The sequence below is a fragment of the Cryptotermes secundus genome, unplaced genomic scaffold (genome assembly GCF_002891405.2).
Source record: "Cryptotermes secundus unplaced genomic scaffold, Csec_1.0 scaffold188, whole genome shotgun sequence".
NCBI lineage: Eukaryota > Metazoa > Arthropoda > Insecta > Blattodea > Kalotermitidae > Cryptotermes > Cryptotermes secundus.
The window spans coordinates 204563-227375 of record NW_019738872.1 but is presented as its reverse complement, the minus strand read 5'-3'; the positions used below and the strand labels follow the sequence as shown (position 1 = coordinate 227375).

At 43.2% G+C, this 22813-nt stretch overlaps 1 protein-coding gene across 2 annotated transcripts in view; it reads left to right on the top strand.

Moving 5' to 3' along the window:
- LOC111871092 (Down syndrome cell adhesion molecule-like protein Dscam2) overlaps nt 1-22813 on the top strand; it is a 244320-nt gene that overhangs the window by 85564 nt on the left and 135943 nt on the right. For both annotated transcript variants that reach the window (XM_023863883.2, XM_033754105.1), the window contains exon 4: nt 17613-17762. In XM_023863883.2, the coding sequence (XP_023719651.1) occupies nt 17613-17762 (150 nt within the window). The remainder of the gene's footprint in view (nt 1-17612; nt 17763-22813) is intronic.

Genomic DNA, 22813 nt, shown 5'->3' with positions numbered 1-22813 from the left:
AGCCATTGAGATCGAACTGCATCCAGGGAATATGAACAGAGAGGATGGGTTTCGTCTCAGCAAGTCTTGGAAACCCCTTATCTGTTCTCTTAAAAACCACCCACCGGGATATGACGCCAGATCCAGGAAGCCACAAGGCCATGACCAACCAACATAACAACCCCCCACTCTCAGCTCACAGTTAAAGCCCAGCCACTTAACCTTGCTACACTCTCCCCTACACAAAATCACGCTTGTCCCGGCTCCCTTCCCCCACCCCTCCCACACCACTGCTTTCACTTGTTTACTTGCAGTTCATCCCCTTCCCTCTCTGCTCAACGGTATGTTCTTTAGTCTGCTTGACCGTGTCTCACGGTGTTGTCGCTTGCAGATTTACCTATACTTCTTCAACCCTGAAGATGGGGGCGATACGTTCCTCCGAAACGTCGGTTAACACCACATATACACGGTGCCAAATCCCAGAAGACTGCTTTCTTCATAGTCACCGCCGTGAAAGCCTCAAATCTTACATTTAGGAAATATGGTTGTAAGTGTGAACGTGATTTGTTTGGCTCAGGACGTGTTTCAGTATTGAGCTGTTGTTGACAGGGCAATGAATCTTAACGTTCCATTTACTTATATGAAAAGCGTCCTTTTCTCTTCAAGGTCTATTTCAAGTCAGCGGTGCTGGAGCAAGAGAACTGCTTGTTTACTGTGAACATTTTACGAATTTTTCTTTCCATGGAGAGATTACCGCCTGGAGCCGATTTGGGGTCGCTTTTTGTGTTGAATGGTTACCAAGCAACAAAACAAGGGTTCAGGTAGGAGCTTTTGCATTACATTGTTTGGCTAGCAGCATGAACTCTGTGTCAGAGGAAAAGGCAGACACGGACGGTAATGTACGTAAGTCAATTAGTTTACGACTGGCGGTTTACAACCAATCAGTTCGTCTTGGCGACACGCACCTTGAAACTCACGACCAATAATTATATTTTCCAACTAAACAGTTGAGGTTATAGTTCTTATGTAACATTCTCTGCGACGAGAGGATGGGTCTGTGGTTTACAGTTGCTGCTGATCCTTGCCAGCGCAATCATTCTCAGGTTCCGAGTCCCGCGGGACTCATAGCCACATTTTACTATCTCAGATTTCAGACTTCCCCAACCTGGAGGGCCAGGTCCCCGTATTTATATCCCCCTCCGGAACAGAGTGACCCGGTTGTACCCCAAGGCAGTCGCCTCCTAAAACTCGCCGCGCTATGGTGGAAGTATTCGACCCCACCTTAACGCGTGAATTTTATTCCTCATGTTATAAGCATTTGCCCGGGAGGCTCAGTAGTGTAAGTAGCTAACGTGCACTGCTAGCTTGTTTCTTGGCAGCCGGTTAACACATACAGTAACCAATGTGCCGCAAAGGCCGGAAGTAGTAGAATATCCACGTGGTGTCAGGTATATCTTAGAACCTAAACGCTGCGATAAATAAGAACACTTTAGTGTCTGTTTCTTGCAGTGTTTTAACTTGGCGTGCAAATAGAAAACCGAACCCGAAGTTATCCTAAATAACATTTACTACTTACCGTATTTACGCATGTATAGGCCGCACATTTTTTGCCAAAAATTCAAGAGGAAAACTGGGGTGCGGCTTATATTCGAAATATTCTAAATCACACTTCATTTAAAAAAATATATATTCATAATTAGTAATACAGGGTGTAACACTCCTGAAATAATATTCCAAGAAAATTATTTTTTCTATAATTTCTGTCTGAAAATTGTGCTGCGGCCTATACACGCACGCGGCCTATACATGCGTAAATACGGTATTTCCTACTTCACAGAAAACACTACATCTCCACTACAAAGACCAACTAGTTAATGTTATTCAGGCCAGTAATGAACCTATGTGAATAAGTTGCGGAGTTTTTTTAATGCTGAAGTAGGTGGTACGTAGAGTAAACTGTTCTCTTTAAGAGGGCGCACAGATGATATCCTGTGCAAGGGCTCGTATCATCGCTGCAATATGTTTGTGTTATTTCATGTCGGTAAAGCGTAAAGCGCTGTGAGGTAATTAATTAATCTTGAAGAATAAGATGTAATATATTTAAGAATCAGGGAGCAAAAGAGAGCAGAGCTCTGCTGCGCACGTCACGAAGTCTCACAGGCCTAATGGCATTCAGTTGTAAAAATTAATTCTTTTGTTCCTGTCCCGTGTATTTAACGATCCTTTAGCAGATACGCGTACGCTTTCTGGCATGTGCACGGCAGAGTTTAATCTTGCAGGAGATGGGACTGCATTTTAAAACGTGACGGAATTTCAGGCATGAAGATGATGATTGATCGTCTCATCTCATAACCCACAATCCAGTTATAAGACAGCCCAAAGGAGGAAATTTGACTGAATTTGCAAGTTTCTGCGTCAATCTTGTGTACAAAAAACACGAGTTCCATGAAACAGAGTCCTTGAGAAGCTAGGAGTCGCTCAGTGAGTCAAAACATTCCACGATTTTTATGTAAACAAAAGGTTCATTATCGTATTCGCAAGGGCCCGCCACTGGACCTGTTTTAATATTATCCGTAATCTAAACATGATTCTTCCAAGAGATGTCTTCTTTGTATGTTTTGCCGTAAAAATGTATGTGTATTCCTCACCCAAAGTCACGTGTTTGCTTTATGGTGGGATGTGTTGGCCCGCTTGTCCCTTATTTCTCTGACTTCATGGCTCTTAAGAGTTTTCCAGACCTGTGTAATGTGTAAGATTTCCAACAGTTTTACTGTGTCATATGACTGAACACTTCAGATATGGCTGAGTGCCTGACGTATCGATATGACTTCAAAATATCTCGCTGTCTCTGCCAAGTTAAGTTCAGTGTTGTACACGGCTCGAAGTACTGATACCTGCGTGGAGGTGCGTGATTGTTAGGCTACGTTGCGGACGAGCTGTTCGGCGGCGGTAATGCCCTTTCGAATCTCGGCAGAGAAACTGACTATCGTAACTGACATCTTTCGTGATTTTCTCAGTTCCTGAAGGCAAATGTCGGGATAGCACCAGACCGCTTCCTACTACACATTTGTCAATCCATTGTTCACCAATCATTAAATCGAAGCTAAGTGTAGTCGGAGTTACTGTCAACGACATTAAATAAACAATAAATATCGTTACGTGTATGAGTGACTATAGACTGCTTTTCGATTGTTAACTGGATTTATTGAACACTTACAGATCGTAACTGCAACTAAATATAGCACTATCGTTAATTCACATACTCTGCAGTTCTCTACACCACGTAATAAGTATTCTCAGTCTGCTGGGTCTTCATCAGTCGTTGTCTGGTAACGGCTTCCAACGCCTTAAATTCCTCACCTTCCATGTTCATCCCTTACAGGCCCTCGACCGTCTCAAAACTAAACTCTACACTTGTCCTGTTTATAACACTTCGGAACGGACTGCACAGAAAACATCTCTTCCTGCAGCCCTCCTGGTGTTGCGCGACGTCACCGCGGACGTGACATGTTCCTCTGTTGCGTTTGTATCCAGCACCGGGTCTACATGCTATATAATAAACACAGTAAAGGAAACTGCACTTACGTATGGCAACACGGTATAACTGTTGCAAAGGAATTATCTAAATAAACCATTATAATTACATAAATAAACAAATAAGTACAGAGTGATAACGAAACTGTACTTACATAAGGCGACGGAGTGCATTCAGTTAGAATGAAAACAACATTAAAAAACATCAAGCCCCACAAAGACAAAATACAGACATCGACCCACAACACCAGGAAGAAATATGGCCAACTTTCACATACAGTGGAGAAAAACAAGGACAATGACAAAACTGTTTAAAGACACAGAAATAAGAACAGCCTTCAAAACGCGGAACAAACAGGCCGAGCACCCCACACCACATACAAACAACATACACAAGCAATTGGAAATAATAATAGCAATTTAGCATACCCACTTCACATACTAAACACAGAACACAAACACGGAACCATAATAGTTCCAATTGACACATATTTACTTACTTACTTACTTACTCATGGAGCTGAGCCCTTCTGGAGGAGCCGCCAATTCAGCAGCTACTCAAGAATTTCCCAGCATTTTATGGAACCCGAAGGTTCATCACCGTGTTCACAACAGCCCTCCACTGGTCCTATCCTGAGCCAGATCTATCCAAACCATATCATCCCATCCTATCTCTCTTAAGATCCATTCTAATATTGTCCACCCACCTACACCTTGGTCTTCCCTGTGGTCTCTTTCCTTCTGGCTTTCCCACCAATATCCTATACGCATTCCTCGTTTCCCCCATTCGTGCTACATGACCTGCCCACCTCATCCTCCTTGACTTGATCATTCTAATTATACTTGGAGAAGAGTACAAGTTATGAAGCTCCTCATTATGCAGTTTTCTTCAACCTCCTGTCACTTCATCTCTTTTCGGTCCAAATATTCTCCTCAGCACCCTGTTCTCAAACACCCTCAGTCTACGGACCTCCCTTAATGTCAGAGACCAAGTTTCACACCCATACAGAACCACAGGCAAAGTTGTAGTTTTGTATTTTCTAATTTTTGTTTTTGGACAGCAGACGAGAAGACAAAAGGTTCTGGACTGAATGGTAACAAGCATTACCCGAGTTCAATATTCTCTTAATTTCCTCATGAATCAGGTTTTTATTTGTTATCGTTGTCCCCAAATATCTGAACTGTGCCACATTTTCGAAACATCTGTTTCCTATCTTTATGTCATGATTTTGCCCTGCATTTTGGTGACGAGACAGCAACATATATTTACTCATAATTTTCTCTGCGTTTACTTCTAGACCACCCTCTTTACTTGCGTCAATTAAAGTTTGTGTGTTTTTCTTTATGGTATCTACATTATCACCCAGAAGATTCACATCATCGGCTTAGGTCAACAGCTGATGTGACCCGTTTAATTTCAGTCCCACCTGGTTTCCCTGGACCTTCCTAACGGCACATTCTAAAGCTAAGTTGAAAACGAGTGGCGATCCAGGTCCAAGGCTTGTGTTCATTTTCGTAACATAATCATTTTTTACCGTGAGGAGTTGTTAGCCCCACGCCCAACATCCAAGCTGGAGGGCCACCCCTTGTAGATTGTCCGCGACTGCTTTTTCAATATACTCGCAGCTTCCCTCAAAAACTGGAGGGCGTTTCCTCCATCCGCAACCTGAGGAAGCGCAATGTCATGGTGACAGGGACCCACCTAACATGGTCATAAGTACACATAGGAAAGAAAAACACTTAAACACACTGGAACACCACATACAGGACACCAGCAACAGTAACTTCCAGACGAATGATACGAAACTAGGCACACACAACGCAATATTCAAAGTACTACAGTAAACGTGTACCAGGTGGCACCACGTACGCAGAACATCATGCAGATAGACAGAGGCAAAGGACACGGGAAGCACGCAGATTGAAGCTGAGCAGACAGAACAGCGGGAAGAATGAAAGCAACATATTCAACAAACGTGAGTAACACCACTAATGTAATACTAGAAAAACAAAAATAACATGTAATAACAACCGTATGAAAAACACTGATATACCCTGGTGCACATTGCAGGTAAACCAAACACGTGGTTAGACACAAAGGCGTTTTATTTTTAAAGACTCCCAATTTTATTATGCAATCTGTAGTATACATTCAGCATAATGATATAGCAGTTGAGGTGGCTTGCGGATATACGCTCATTAGCGATGATCCATGGGCTATTGGTCGGAGACCAAATTGGCGAATGGGAAGAATTAGCTACGATTTACATAATAGATTTAGAGCTACGTATACTGGAATCTGTTAGGCAGGTCGAAGGGTTTGTGTTTCTTCAGTCTGCGAATTGATGGCGGCCTCGTGAGGCGGGATGCAAGGAGGTTGGGGTGTTTGCTGAGACGGGCGTTATATCTGGTGCTGAGACGACTAATTTCATCTTTTACTGTTGGAATCTGAAGGTCACGGCTGATTATAGCGTTGGAAACATACCATGGGGCATCGGTTATCAGGTGGAGAACCTTTGATTGGAAGCGCTCCAGTATTGCTATGTTAGAGCTGGAGGCAGAACCCCATAGCTGCATACCATAAGTCCAGACTGGTTTCAGGATAATCTTGTAGATGAGTAGCTTGTTGCTGAGGTTGAGAGTGGATCTACGTCCTAGTAGCCAGTTCAGTTTGGAAAGTAAGAGTCCCAGGTGCTTCCTCTTGGTGAAGATGTGATTGATCCATGTGAGGTGATTGTCTAGGTGGAGTCCGAGGTATTTAACGTTTGATGCTTGGGGAAGAGGTTTGTTATTAATGTATATTGGAGGACAGGGGAGTCTATGATTAGAGAAGGTGACATGAACGGACTTGGATTCATTGGCTTTCCGGCGCCAGATAGAGAGCCAGTTTTGAATAGAATTGAGATTGGTTTGAAGGTTAAAGGAGGCGGTGTCTGGGTTTGAGTCGGTTGCAAGTAATGCTGTGTCATCGGCAAAGGTTGCGATAGTGGTATTGATAGAGGTTGGGATGTCAGAGGTGTAGAGGAGGTAAAGGAGGGGGCCGAGGACGCTTCCTTGGGGGACACCTGCATGAATCTGAAAAAGGTCAGAATAATTGTTGTCTGCTTTGACACGGAAGTGTCTGTTAGATAAGTAGGATTTGAGGAGTAGGAAGTAATTGAGGGGGAGAAACCGCCGCAGTTTGCACAAAAGGCCGGTATGCCAGACCTTATCGAAAGCTTGTGTTATGTCGAGGAAAGCTGCCGAGCAATACTGTTTAGTTTCTAGTGCTTCATGAATTTTGTTTACTATTCTGTGGGCTTGGTGGATGGTAGAGTGTCTTTGGCGAAATCCAAATTGTTGATCGGGTAGAATGTGAAGGGATTCGACTATAGAGAGTAGTCGATGGGAGAGAAGTTTCTCAAAGACTTTGGACAAAATGGGGAGAAGACTTATTGGGCGATAGGAGGTAGGGAGGTGAGGGGGTTTACCAGGTTTAGGAATTAGGATTATTTGCGCAACTTTCCATTGGTCGGGAAAGAATCCGACACGGAGGGAAGCGTTGATAAGATGAGTGAGGTGTTTGATGCAGATTTGGGGTAGTACACAAAGGCATGGCTTAACGTAACCTCAACGAAACATTCCATTGGTCGGGAAAGAATCCGACACGGAGGGAAGCGTTGATAAGATGAGTGAGGTGTTTGATGCAGATTTGGGGTAGTACACAAAGGCATGGCTTAACGTAACCTCAACGAAACATTCCATTGGTCGGGAAAGAATCCGACACGGAGGGAAGCGTTGATAAGATGAGTGAGGTGTTTGATGCAGATTTGGGGTAGTACACAAAGGCATGGCTTAACGTAACCTCAACGAAACATCTAGAAATTTTTAATAGCCCAAAAGGAAAGAATAACATACTCTTTAGACACACATTATGCACCTGATGATGGCGAGTAAGGCCGAAAGCTGTCTTGAAATAAAGCAGAAGCTGTTTTTGATTGCGTGGTAAGAATTACAGTAAATACATAGTGCAATACACGTATTACACGTATTCGTCTGTTTCAGTGTGACTCAGAATAGTAAATGATAGAGACAATTAAAATTGAATAAATTCTGTGTCTTTAATGAAAGTATCTGCAGCACATTCTAAAGAAATTTAAAGCTTAATGATGCCGCTGACGAATCTGCAAGCGAATGATGAGGCATTAGTTTTAATGAGTTCCTATTCAGGTACTGAATCTCTTCATTTTTATTGGATCTCATGGCAGCTGCTTTCGCATTGCTCATTAGTTAAATTGCCACATGAAGGCTCCGTGAGATTCACACGTCAATGGCCTTGTTGAAGATAGAGCCTGAACAAATCTCACAGTGATGAAGCTGGGTAGCTAGATGCTAAACATCATCAAAAGTCGTATAATCAGCGTTAAACAGAAGTAAGGGGAGGCAGTCGTGAAACTGGGGTTTATTAATAGTACGCAACAGTAGAGAAAGTCTGTTTTTTTTTTCTTTTTACGCAGATGTACCTTATAACGGCCCAGATTTCTTATTCAGAATCTAGTATTTTCTCAGAGAGTCAAGAAATGTACCTCATTTTCTGGGACCGGGTGGTCAGTTACCGATTTCATAGGAGCTCAGAATTGGGTCTTGTTTTCGGGGAATGCTTGCCACTTTCAGCATTTTCTATTTTTCTGTCTGCCATTCAGAAACGTAAAATTGATATGATGCTCGACGTTCATTTAACTATACTGTTGTTGTCCTATCCAGGCACTTCCATCTGACCATATTAATAATTTAATTTTAGTATTAGATATTTATTTATGTTTATTTATTATTAATTTACCCTGTTTCGAAAGTATCTTTTTGACGTAATTAAACCTGAATCTAAGGTATTATGGGGTGCACGCGGTAGCGTAGTTGGTTGGGGCACAATGCTACAAGCCGGAGAATCGCGGATTCGATTCCCGGTGGGGTCATTAGAATTTTCAGTTGACCTAATCCTTCCAGCCGCACTATGGCGCTGGGTTGACTCGTCCTCTCACAGAAGTGAGTATCAGGAATCGCCCTGGGGCGGAAAGGGCGGCCGGCGCGTGAGGCTGATTACTTCACCGTCATCTGTAAACCGACTGTCTAGAAAAATGTGGAAGTCTCGACGTCTCACAAACCTATGGACCTCCACGGTCTGTTACAGGGATAGCTTCACCTTTTATGAGGTATTATAACGCCTTATTGATTGTCTTGTACTGTATAATGGGCGTGCGTTATTTTGAATAAAAATTTTTGGATGTTGGAGGCGTTAAAAGAGTCCGAGCCTTTGACAGTAGCGACCGGCGATTAATTTACGGGATCTTCGAAGAAAGCCGTTCCACCCTCGAGTTTGAAATACTTGAAGACGTGTAACCTCAGTTTGCCAGTGGGAATTGTCTTAAAGCACGCCTATGCTTCTTTAAGTGTTCCAGTCGGTAGAGTGGTATGTAGCCTATTGTGGCGTAGTGGATCCAGAGTCTTGAAACTAAGCTACGGAGGATGGAGAAGCCATCCAGGAACTGAACCTATTCTTGGTTTCCACTTTCACGCTATGTAAACGTGCCTGATGTGGGCACACCATTTCTACATAAAAATAATTCTTTCGCAGTTTAAATTAAACTACACACTTCTAAATTAGACACTAATGAAAGAAAGAGATTGAATGTTATTATTTAAAGTGTTAACAGAAATGACTTATGTAATAAATACATTAAACACATGACTTTGGAACATGAAAAACCAATAGTACGTGGTTTTCGTTTCATCGCATATTATTAAAACGTTGTGTTTCTAAGTAACTTAATTGAACATAAATGTACAGTGCAACATTTCGACTGGCGCATTCTTCAGACATCAATTCTGCCCTATTGTGACTTATATACCCATTGCTAGGCAACGACTCCGTAAGCAGATTCCTGCGATAGCCAACGACCGCAGCAGTAGGACGTCCATTGCTAGGCGACTGATCAGTAAACATGCCTCCTTAACGGTAGAGACTTGTTTTCTGCTTGGTCGGTGCAAAGTGGTTAAAAAAAAAATATTCGTCAGTATACCACAGTAGCAGAAAGTGAAGAGTCGAGTTTAGAGACGCCAGCCTTCCGGGATATGAGCTTAGTAGCAGAGGAATTGAATTGACTCGAGAAAGGATTTAGGCTTTGAAAAGAAGACTTCATGTGTGGTTTCAAGTTATAGTGAGACTGATAGAAATCTGTGTAAGATTTGAGGTATAAATCTGTTGCCAGGATACGACCGATGAAGACTGAGAACCCTAGTGCGTGTTTAACTGTGAATTGTAAATTGTGTAAATCAGCGATAGCGCTGTATTGCTTGTAGCCCCTAGTTGTGAATATACATAAGGTGCAACAAATACAATCTTCCAATCCAAAACTCGTCTTATAGGTCAGGCACAAACCCCTTACACGTTCCACTGTTATCTGATTTTTATACACTGAAATAGCCGCAAGAAGAGATACAATGGAAGTATTTTACGAAAGAAACTAATAACAGAAACAACGATGTTCCTAAGAGCACAGAAAACAAAGTGTACAGTGCAGTGTTCTCCCCAATAACAAGAAATGTTACCTGATGAAGTTCCAAGTGTGGCCGAAACATGTTGCAACAAGGAATGAATGTATAATTTTAATGACATTTTAAAGTATTTAACGAAGAGTTTCATGGAGGTAGGCCAAGTCCCAAATTGAGGCTGTAGCGCCAAAGGGAAAAAGAAACAAACACTTCTAGTGTATTAAATATATTTTTAGTGTTTTTATACAAGGTTATTGTTGCATTATAGAGGTTATACTTACAATCTAAGAATGATGCCACAATGCAACAGAACACTATTATCTGAGTTTAACCATCAACCCTAAAGAATAAAGTATGTGTGAACTGCTCGAGTTATTAATCCTAGTGCCTTTTACCTGTCAAATTCGCCCTTTTTTTTTTTGGCGACATTAATCACGTGACGCCTAACATTTAATTAACTAATTAATCAGTTTATGCCCTTCCTCGCTGTATCTTCGAAGGCAGCAGATAAAATGGATGACGGGGTTTACGCCAGAACAATGCGGAGTAGCGCACGATGCTTCATTGGTTGGCGGTTATGTTTTTATGGATGTGTAACCGTGGCTACAAGGGCTGTCTGTATGCTACAGCGCAACAGGATGCTACAGTCGGGTTCGAAAACATAGATATGAAAATACGCAGAACTGTAATTTAATGTGTGGGAGCTGTTCATGTCTGAACCCGGAGCGCTGAGAGGAATGTAGGGCTTAAGCGAGACAGACAGAGAGAGGACAGGAAGAGGAAGTAGCCCGACATCTTCTTTACCTCTCGCTCCCACTTCTGAGCGTAGGGCAGATTTCTCAGTTTCATTGATCATTTTTATAGTCGGTAGGACTCCTTGAGGGGGTGATCAGCTTGTGGCAAGGCCTCTACATAAACAAATGACAACACAAACACGAAATAAACGCATACACACACGAAACATCCATGTCTTTTATGGGATTCGAACCCACGATCCCGGCATTAGAGCGAGCGAAGATAGTACATGCCTTAGACCGCTCGGCCACCGTGACCGGCAGACTGACATTAGGATGAAGAAAATTAAATACTAATTTTCATAATTTTGTCGTTTTCATTAAACGTTACTATGGTGAACAGAGCAAGCAGGATGCGATCACCGACCAGAGTTGCTCAAGCCGTAACGCATCTGACCTATATCCGTGAGATGAGCGGTTCGAATCTCAGCATGGGCATCTAGTACGCTCAGATTCTACATGGTTGTACTCAGTTCTACCAGTAAATTCCGGGACGATGCCTTAAATAAGACCACGCCCCCCCACCCAGCATATTTCCAGTTCATTTTTCTCCACCGGCCTGTCATTTCACACTGTACAGCCTGAATTACGGATTGTGGCATTGAATAAAGTACCAGAAAATAAAAATATACACTCCCATCTTCCGTCTGAAACCCTGGGAAGTAGGGTCCACTAGGATAACGCAGGCGTAGAAGGCCAGGAGACAAGAAGTTCGTCTACTCTCCTGATACTACGATTTGAATATCTGATAAGACAAGGAAAAAAAAAAGAATTTTAGTACGTATTCGTAATGAAACTAGTAAAACAATAAAATTGAGATGCTGCAGTGTTGGTGTTACTGATGGTAGGGATTTATGATGTTCACCGTTGAGATGTCGTCAGGAGGTATCATATACGTACATACCAGTTTTCATGATGACCAATTTAGGCATTCAAGTTATATTAAGGTTTTTCTTTATCTCAGCAATTTGAGAGACTTCAGTGCTGGGACTGTCTTATTAAATATGCCGCTGAGATGCCCTCGGCGTGATATACATACCGAGTTTCGTGACGATTGCATCTGGCATGAAAGTATTATTAGTATATTACGTCCATAAGTTAAGAGTCTTCAGTGTTGGTATTACTGATGGGGAGGATTAATGAACTATGGCGTTGGGATGGCTTGAGATAACATGTTATGCATACCAAGTTTCATAAAGATCGGTCCAGGAGTTCGGAAGTTATTAGAGGAGTTACACACACACACAAACACACACACACACTCACTCACTCACTCACCCACACTCTCCCCCCCCTCTCTCTCTCTCTCTGCAAGTTGACCTCATAGGCGCACTTTTATTTTTTCCGGAAAAAGGACAGTAGGCTAAAGTAGGATGGGCCTATGAGAACTGAATTCACAGGATCGTACTCTTCTTACCATGCTAACGCAACTGATATTCCCTTCTTGGCCAGCTGAGTGAGGCCTCTGCTCCATACAGTTGGTAACAAGGCCAGTGGAATGCTGCACCCGTTGACAGGCACATGAGGCTGTAGGGTACAAGGTACTTGGGATCAGGGCGCGGAAAATCAATTAACAGCGAGTGCCGGCCCGTACAGACGCGACGCTTTGTGTCCCAGGCCGCCTCCCCCTGCCAATCCATTTTGTATTTAAGAGGTGGTGTAATATATCAAAACGGCGGTTTTCCTACCAGCTACTGCAGTTCGTAGGAACCTTTACTCTATAGAACACCATCTCACAACTCCGGTTATCACTTGAATGTCTGATGAGGGAATGATGTAACATATTCGATGTTATTCATGGAATGTATCTTATACTGCTGCGTTAGATAGAACTTTGCTTTTCAGGGAACCTTTCCCGCGCTGTTTTACGCTGCTCTCCGTCAGTGGCCTTGAAGCTCCAAGCAGAACTGTGTCAGCACTTTCTCTAAACATTTTCCTTTTCTCGGTGTAATTCGGCTTTGGGTATTTATTCGCTTCCCATGTCGAAGCTGTTCCAATATTTCTGCGTAGATTGCAACCATTTTCCTCAGTGTAACCCTGTAGTCCAGGCCAAAATGTTGAAACAACTTCAGTACACTAATCGGTTAAACCATGAAAACTGAAGTTAGTTGCAAATTACGTCGAGTTCCGTTTCGTTCCGTGGGAGCAACCAGCAAGCCCTACAGGGCGCCGCGGTCCTGAACATTACCACAGTATACTCAGCGGAAATGGAGGCTCCTGTAATACTGTCACAGTAAACAGGCAATTTACGTAATTTCATTATGTTTCTTTCTAAGAAAAACAAGTGAAAAGGGGTTTTCGCTGATATTTGCATAAGTAGTCTTATTAACATGTAAAAAGGTAAAGTTATCCCTGTAACAGGCCGTGAAGGCCTGTAATGTCGAGGCTCCCACATTCTCTAGACAATCGGCTCACAGATGGTGGTGAGGTCAGCCTTACGCTCCGGCATCCCTTTATCCCCCAGGAAGATTCCTGTACTCATTTCTGTTAGAGGCTGAGTCAACGGCAGGGCCATAGTGCGGCTGGAAGGATTAGTCAACTGAAAAATACAATAACCTCATCGGGAATCGAACTCGTGGCCTTCCGGCTTGTGGCATAGTGCCTCAACCAACTGCGCTACCGCGTGCGTAAACGAATTTAATGCTGAGACTCGTATTTTCTTTGTTATGACGCAGCGCAGTCTGCTATGTCTGCATTTCGGAAGAACATATCTGCAATACTTCTATTTCGAAGATGGGGTAGCAGGTTCCTCCGAAATGTTGGTAACCACATACCAGACTACACGGTGCTGTAAGCCATAAGAATTTAGTCTCTATTTTCACCGCTGCAAGAATCTCGCATCGTGTAAGATTCGATTTTATTGACAGGTCTGGTAGGGGTACAAACGTCAATGCTAATTCTTTGTCCGACGTAATTAGAGTTACGGTTCATTCGTGGAACAAAATGCGAAAAGATAAATACAGTAAACCTTTGTTATAAGGACCCAGAGATAACGGATTTCGCATATAACGTACAAAATGTGACAGTGTGAATTTCGGAATTCTTAGAGAAGTCGAGACACTAAGAAAAATATTTATAATAAATAAGAGCCCCAATAAAAATACCCTTTACGTAGTCACATGGTATGTTTCTATGTGTATTGCGTCTATTGGCTGTATATCCTATGGTGTACTTTAGTGAATATCCCTTCACTCGGTTATAGTGGACATCGGAGCAAATGCACAGCATTAGTCCGTTATAACGAGGTTAGTGTATTTACAAAATTTTGGTATGAAAACTGAAAGAAAGAAACCACTTGGCAAAACTAGGAGTAAATGGAAGTATAATATGAAGAAGAGGCTTTAAGGCAGTCAGTAGATCAGAAACATCTGGAAAGTTTCGAAATGTGGTGTTGGAGAAGGATGGAGATCAGTTGGACCGATTATATGAGAAATGAAGAAGTGTTAATTAGAGCCAGTGAGCAGAGGAATATCCTACACGAAATAAGAAAACGGAAGGCTAATTGGTCATGTTTTACGCAGAAACTGCCTTCTAAAAGAAGTTATTGAAGGAAAGATAAAGGGGCGGATAGAAGTGACAAGAAGACGAGGAAGAAGACGTAAGAAGATGCTGGATGACCTTGGGGACAGAAGAGGATACTGTCATTTGAAGGAGAAGCTCTAGATCGCATTAAGTGGAGGAATTGTTTTGGAAGAGACTGTGGACCTGTCGTCTGACAGATTACTGATGATGATGATGATGATGATGATGATGATGATGATGATGATGATTGTAGACTGGTTTTGGGCAGACCTGTATGTCGGGATCTTTTTTATGTGGAAATTAACCTTCGGGCTTTACAAAAGGCGGATAATTTCTTGAATAGCTGTATGGCCATTCTGAATTACGAAGGGGTTGAGGCACTATCCTACAGTCCGGCAGGTCTTGGATTCGATTCTCGTTGAGGTCACTGGATTTTTCAATTGACCCAGTCCTACCAGCCTCACTGTGGCCCTGGGGTCGATTCAGTCACTACCAGAAATGAGTACCAGGAATATACCTGGGGGTAAAGGGCGGCCAGCGCGTAAAACTGACAAACTCACCGCCATCTGTGAGCCGATTATCTAGAAAATGGGAGCCTAGACGTCTCACAACCCTGTGGGCCTCCACGGCCTGTTACAGGACGATGGCTTTACTTTACCATTGCCCGTAGAGTTGATTAGAATCAGAATTAGTCCTGAGCCATTCAAGACTTTTTTCCCGTTGCCGTGCTGCTGAATGAGTACCAACGTTTCTGAGCAGCCCGGTGCCTCCATTTTCAGGATTCTTCAGTCCTGAAGTTTGATTTCTTTTTCGTCGATTATTTAACAGCACTAGAGGCCTGCAACGTCGGATTTGGAATGAATCGATCGTTGCCTAATAGATTTACAATGCACGAATTTGCATGAGAGATTGAGGAAAACCACAAAAACTCGCATTCGGGATATCCGTTAACCTGGTCGAGATTCAAACCAAGCACCTCCGAAATATGAGTCAGTCCTTTCGGCGTGTTTGGAATGATCCTCACTGTAAACAGCGATTACTTTCTTAACAGCATTAATGGTTCGGTTTGTGTGATGGACATCATTGCAATTGCTGCGCAGTGAGGCCGAATTATTTGGCTGAACTTCAAATGTTAGCACAAGCCGTGCGCATTACTGCAAGTGCAACCTGCCCCGTTGCTCTTTGGCGGGAAAATGCTTTGAATTGCTTTAATTTAGTGTGTTCAATAAATCTGGTATTGATATGAAATGAGGACATATTTTTTTCGACCGCTGTGTAACTGCGACCCTCCTGTTTTCCGTACGAACGGAGTGAACACAATGCAGTGCTGCCCTCTCGCTGTTACGCGACTCATTGCTAACATTTATCCACGTTAACTGCTCGAATAAGCTTTGTTTCAATTGTCCTCAGAACTCGCAACATTTACGGTTGACGTTTCGTACTGCACTCTTGGCTTCTCGTTTGTCGTCTGTTGCAGCGTTTCCCAATGCGGGAACCGCGACCCTCCGTGTGGCCGCCAAAAATTTGCCAATAACAATGGCGCTCAGTTCCTTTTATCCTTAAAGACTGCATTACATTTTATTCATTTACTTTAATAGAAAAAAAGTACTTGATTCACATTACTACGGCCAAGGATTACTAGTAATTATTTTCTGAAATCGCTAAATCACAACTGAAGACTATTTATTGACTTGCGAATGAGGGCTTAAACTGTTTTGTAAACTCAGATTGCAAGATTTTGAATATCGCTAGTAAAGCAATCATTAGAGAAAGTTTCAATTATATTTTAATTACATGATATATAGGCATTTGAACAAAGCCAGAATTTGGGTAAAACGTAGAATTTTCGCGTCGAACGTAATTTTTAAAAAACAGTGTTGACAAAAGCCCGAAAACGAAAAGGCGGCTAAAGTAAGAAAATATGTTTTTTTACTGTTGACGAAGAGTTTAAATTAACAGAGTACAATGTTATTCATACAAAATTTCACATAAACTGGTGAATTAGTATTACCAATATTTGTGTGCAAAACAGACATTTACCTCAGTAACAGAGTTCATAAGGATGATTTACTTGCAATGAATACTAGAGGACTATTCTGATCAACTAATAAAGTTAATTTAATTTTCACAATTACAGCAGTCTCCCTTTATGCCACAATAGGAATTGTTCGGCACTACGTTTGCTTAATGTCAACTGTCCATGTTCATTTACTTTACTTTCTCAAGCAATATTTATATGTTCTACACATTTTACAAGGGGGCACACGGTAGCGTAGTTGGTTGAGGCACTATGCTACAAGCCGGAAGGTCGCAGGATCGAATCCCGATGAAGTGATTTTTTTCAATTTACCTAATCCTTCCGACCGCACTATGGCTCTGGGGTCGTCTCAGCCTCTGATAGAAATGAGTACCAGGAATCTTTTTGGAATATTCTTGGTGGTAAAGGGCCTAAGGTTGACAACCTTGCCGCCATCTGTGAGCCGATTGTCTAGAAAATGTGGGAACCTCAACATATCAGAACCCTATGGGCCTCCACGGCCTGTTACAGGGATACCTTTACTTTTTTTACAAAATTATATAGGCACAATATAGAGAAGGATACAAATGTAGTGACTCACTCTTGTAATCCAAACTTTTAAGAAGCGAACAGGCGATTTTTCGGGCGTTTACCAACACTGTTATGTAAAACTTACGTTCGACGCGTAAATCCTGTATAACTAAAAATTCGGACTTTTACATTAACACACACACAATATATTCTTAGATGCAACTTCACAAGTCTTTGGTCGAATCACCGCGTAATCCATGCTTTTGTGTAAATTCAACGTCAAGTTTTGTCTACAGAGGAAATCATCAGGTATATATGATGATGATTCGCGGAAATTGTTACACTGTACTATAGTATTGTCACATGTCTGCTGAGAGCTGGAATTGTGAAGCCAGATGAGACAGTCATAACTAGGAAAGGGCTCTGTAAACATATCCGCTGTGGCAGTGGCTCAGCGGACGTCACGTGACCGCAGCAGCGCTTACACGGTCCTTCTGTTGGACCTTGGTCCATCTCAAGCCCGCTACCTACACACAGAACAACACAAACAGAGAATAAACGCATACAGACATCCATTCCTCGAGTGGGATTCTAGCTTCAGAAGCCAGTTCATGCCTTACACTGCGCGGCCGTTGCGCCACTCACTAAGCTTTGAAGGGTTTGTTATCAGTTATATAAAGTGAGACGCCAATCTTTTTGTGTCACAGACTCGAAGCACGTTATGCTTCCGACGGGGGAACTTCACGTGATGAATGCTGATGCACAGGACAGTAGGAGCAGCTACCAGTGTCGAACCTTGCACCGACTGACAGGCAGGACGCAGGAGAGTGTCACTGCTGGTCGCATTGCTATAGCAGGTATGTCTCCTCTGCCCTCTTCGCGAGGTAAGCATCTGCCGTTCCATTGTCACTGCATTTCATTTGGTCCGAAATCTGGTCGTATTTGCGGTACAAGATCGTAAGACTATTTTACAAAAGAGTTCATGAAGCAGACAGCGGGGGCCTCGGTATTGGGCTTCTTTTGTTTTCCCGGTACTTCCATCGTCACAGAGGACCTCACATCCCGATTAACCTCCACCTTCACAAGAGTCTAGCAATCCTCTCCCTCAAAGGGGGAAAGGAAAATGGCACATTTGTCCTTTTTGTTCAAATAAACCGAATCCCACTCCCCCAAGCCAGGATTGTCACAATTTTATGTTTTGGATTTCAAAATCTGATATCCGCCCATAACTTCTTCCGAGGACTTGCGTAATCTGGCACTGATGGACCTACTGCTGAAGCTCCTCCCCGCATGCGTTCGAACGACAGTCAACCTGAGACCAAGGTCCCTGTAGGGCCACAATTTTTCTCACACCTTACATTTGCAGCGTGAATAGCCAGACCTCTTTTCCTCNAACACCAGCAAAACGCTGAAAAAAAGTTTTGATCATTTCGGGACTCTTCTTTCAAAGCACAGCATGCTTCCACGCGACCTTGTTTTTGTTCAGCAGTCAGCAGTCGTGGCACGAATTTCGCAGCCACCCTTTTCATTCCCAAATCTTCTGTGAAAATTCGCTGAAGTGAGCTCCAAGTCACTCCCGACAGCTCCACAATTTCTTCAATGGTCCGTCGTCGATCTTCCTTGATGATTTCACGAATTTTTTCAACATTTTCATGTGTTCGGGCCATTGCAAGAACGACGACCACACAAAACAGTTGTCACTATAAACTCTGCCGAAACTAGTCCTTACCTTCTGAAGCAACGGTAGTCGGCTTATCGACTCAGCAATGTTAGCTGTATGCGCTCATAGCGGCAAAACGAGGTACTACAAAAGCTCTGCCCACAAAAAAATTAGTTCGGTTTCTTTTGAGTACCCCATCGTATAAGTGAGAACTGCTCGAGTCCCAATAACACCCATACACGTCACTGACCTACTAGACCATGGGACTGCATGTCCCCCTATTTTGCACTTCGTACACCCAGACTAGTGAGCTTACTGAGCTCCACAGTCCCACCGGCCACAAATCTCCGTCACGGTTTGCACGACTTCATATCCCAATGTGATCTGAAAGCTAATGGACATTTACATACATTTCCTTTGTACACTTTTATACTTCATTTCGTGGGAACAATTGACGTTTAAAAATGAAACGACATTTTTTATAATGGAAGTCGTAAATATAAGACGGCCAGAATTCCGTCCTAGTCTTGACTCAAACACTGTTCATCACACTATAGTACGTGGCATCTCTCTTGGCGGCGTCATCATTACGTATCAGGAAGACACCAGCAAATCGCTCCTCCTCTCTTTCTCCTCAGCTTCCATTTCCTCCAGGATCTTGAAGATAAGGCAGAAAGGTTTCACACAAACTTCGCTCTTCTCGACACGGAGATCCATTTCCAATGGAAGAATTTTCTGCAGCATATCCTCAGATCCCGCCGGCATCCACAAGGAAATGCTGTCTCACATTCCACGCTCAGGTATCGCGTGTCCATGAGCTTATCGTAAACTGCAAGCGTGTCCGGATGCCGGATTATAAACCAGCTAGTTGATGTTCACTGCAGGTTCCGAAGCCATTGGTCCACACGTGGTGAAAGTAGAATTCATTCATTCATCCATCAATGGCTCTACAGCACTTTGTTGGGCCGTGGCCTCTTCTTCAGTTTCATAACTTTTTTATACAGTCGGTAGGACTCCTTGGACTGGAGATTAGCCGTCGCAAGGCCGCAGCCTACACACAGAAGGATTCGAACCCACGATCCCAACTTTCGAGCGATCGAAGACAGTTCATGCCCTAGACCGTGCTACCACTGTAATCGGCGGGTGAACGTAGAATACCATATCCAAAATTCATGCTACAGCACATTGTCGCAGTCTTCTTCTGTTTGAAGAAAGCATGGGATACCATGTATGCCAAAAACTCTCCAACGATGGAAACTCAGACGTCGGATACCAAACTGCATTTCATATTTTCTCCTGGTTAAACAGCAGAGCTCCTTTTCCAACTCCTGTTGCAGCGTGAGAGAGGTACACCTCTTCCAGACCCTATTATTCAATCCTGGTATATCTTCTGTGACGTAAGATATTCCAGGATTGAATCACAGGTAACCCTCCACCTATGGTTTCCGACTCCTGCGATGCTCAACTTGTTACCTCACCCATCGCTGTTATTTTACTGAAACGTCTTCAGCACATCCGGACTACGCGGCTGAAAGTAATGACGGGTTGCCTATTCCAGGTTCCACTTGTGCATTTGTATAGGACGACATGATTTTCTCCTGATGCCATGGTCAGGCTCTATGCCACATCTCATTCGCCGGCGTCAACTAGCACGATCTCCTTGGCCACATGTCACACCACTGGATATGATCCAAGCATTCCACCTTTTGAAATCAAGGCTGTCAACTGATTGTCTTTGCTGGATCCATGGCGATTTGGACCTGCCAGATGAAGATGCCAAGGAAGCTGCTTAACATGACTAGTTAACATCTGAATGAGCTCTGATCAGTGATCGTTTCTTGTTAAGACAAACAGACTCTTAGAAACGTCTGCCTGTAGAAACATCCTGTCCTGCTTTTGTTCTTATTCATAATCAGATGGCTTCGGATTGGCCGCTGTCACTTGACACTCGAGACGGTACGAGTTTGTTCATCCTGCGAGAACTTCTTGCTGCCCTACACAATCCCATCGCATGTCTGCTTTATGATGAGGAACGCGCTGCCATCCATTCTGTGGCACGCAGCGCGACACATGGTGAACGTCGTAGCGTGTCAAGTGGTTTCTCATTCTTGAATAGTCTGGTCTGCCCAAGTCAATTTAACTTGCTGTTATTTTAAGCAATTTTATAGCTTTCCAGACTATGAAGAATGCCGTCTTCTAGGATGTGACGCCGTGTAGATTTTGTGTGAACCGACGTTCCTCCGAAACTTCGGTTCACACAAGCTCTATATGACGCCACATCCCAGAAGACGGCATTCTTCATAGTCACCGCCGTGAAAACCTCAAATCTTACTTTCTAGCCTACTTTCCTTATTTTGAAAAAAAAAAATGATGCTTATGAGACCACCTTGCTGTCTGTTTGTCTCCATCTGTGTGTTCCCCCTAATTGTTTAGACTTATGAGATTACTTTACTGACTGTCAATCCCACCCATAATTTTTGTTAGGATATCGCTTTGCTCTCTGTTTGTGTGTCCCTACCAATCTTTTCGTTTTCTCTGCGGCCCGTGTCATCAGAGGAAGGCAGTCGACTAGTAAGGTCCCAGAATTTCTTGTATAGTTTATACCGACGTCCGCAGTTTTATTGCATGAATTTCTGGACCTCAGTTACTGGCCCCTATACAAGCTGACATTTCTACCACTCGTAACAGCAAATCACAGAATAATTCATTCAAGTTTGACACAGGAAGTTGTTGTCCGACTCGTTCAGTCTCGCCTGTCACATGTACTCCTCTCGTGGCCCAGATGGCTTGGAAGCTAACGAGCTTCTGTCCTGGCCACTTCCTCCACACCCACACAAGGTGAGGTCCCGTTTCGTTGCTAGGCAGTCGTATCCAGTATTTGCTAAGGAAACGCGATCCGTATCCAGCACAGTTTAGCTGCTTGACAGCAGTGCAGGAAGTGCTATGGCGGTAAATAGTGGGAAACTCCTCATCGGAAATATACATTAATGCGACTGCTAAACAATGAACAATGTAACAAATTTAATAGAATATATCAAATTACATGTATAGCCTAATACGTTTGGGCCCATTGAAGCCATCCTCAGAGGCATAACAACAAAAGGATGTCAGTTTTACACTTGTAGATATAGCCGAAGATTCTAAATTATAACATCTCTTAAAGAAATTATTCCTTGTATAAATAAACAGAGAAATGTTCTGTGTTATTCATAATTTTTCCTGTTTTCTCCCATGATCAATTTCCTTTGTAATAGGTAATGGTAGAATTGTAAAGGTAAGGTAAAGCTATCCCTGTAACAGGCCGTGGAGGCCCATAGGGTTGTGAGACGTCGAGGTTCCCACATTTTCTAGACAATCGGCGCACAGATGGCGGTGAGGATAAGTAAAGCTATCCCTGTAACAGGCCGTGGAGGCCCATAGGGTTGTGAGACGTCGAGGTTCCCACATTTTCTAGACAGCTCATAGATGGGGGTGAGGCTGGCAGCCTCACGCGCCAATAGCCCTTTACCCCCAGGAAGATTCCTGGTACTCATTTATATTAGAGGCTGAGTCGACCCCAGGGCCAGTGTGCGGCTGGAAGGATTAGGTCAATTGAAAATCCATTGACTACAACGGGAATCGAATCCGCGACACTTCTTATAGCATAGTGCCTCAATCAACTAGTCTACCGAGTGTCCCTGGTAAAGTCGTACCTGTGCTTAATTAGTTAAACACCACGCCATGAAGACGTATGGGGGAGTTCAAATCTAGCTCCACCATTCTTGACATCGGCAGGAGATGGATGGAAGCGGTTAGTTTCATGCCCCGGTCGCTTTACCTCATGGGAAGGAGTCTCCATTGCCCATTGGACAGGAGGCTGTGTGGGCCCCAAAGCCGGTCTACACGCTGTGGAGTAGAAGAAAATCTTTTGCCTTTACCAAGAATCGAGTCACAGCCCTTCAGTCTGTAATTCGTCGTTACACCGACTGGGCTAACCACGCTACATCAGTATTATCTGGTGAAAATTAAGGAAACCTTCATAACGCTATTTTCTTCGACCTTCTGTCACTTCATTCCTGTTAAACCAATTATTCTGTTCAGAATTCTGTTCTCGTTCACCATCAGCTTGTATATTTGCCTTAACGAGGGAGAGTAAGTTGTAGGCCATAAAAAAAAAAAACACACAATCGTGCCAACTTCCGAATACTTTCATCTCTACGATCCTAGATAGTACACAGGAGTGATGACAATCTTACCCGAGTGACAGCA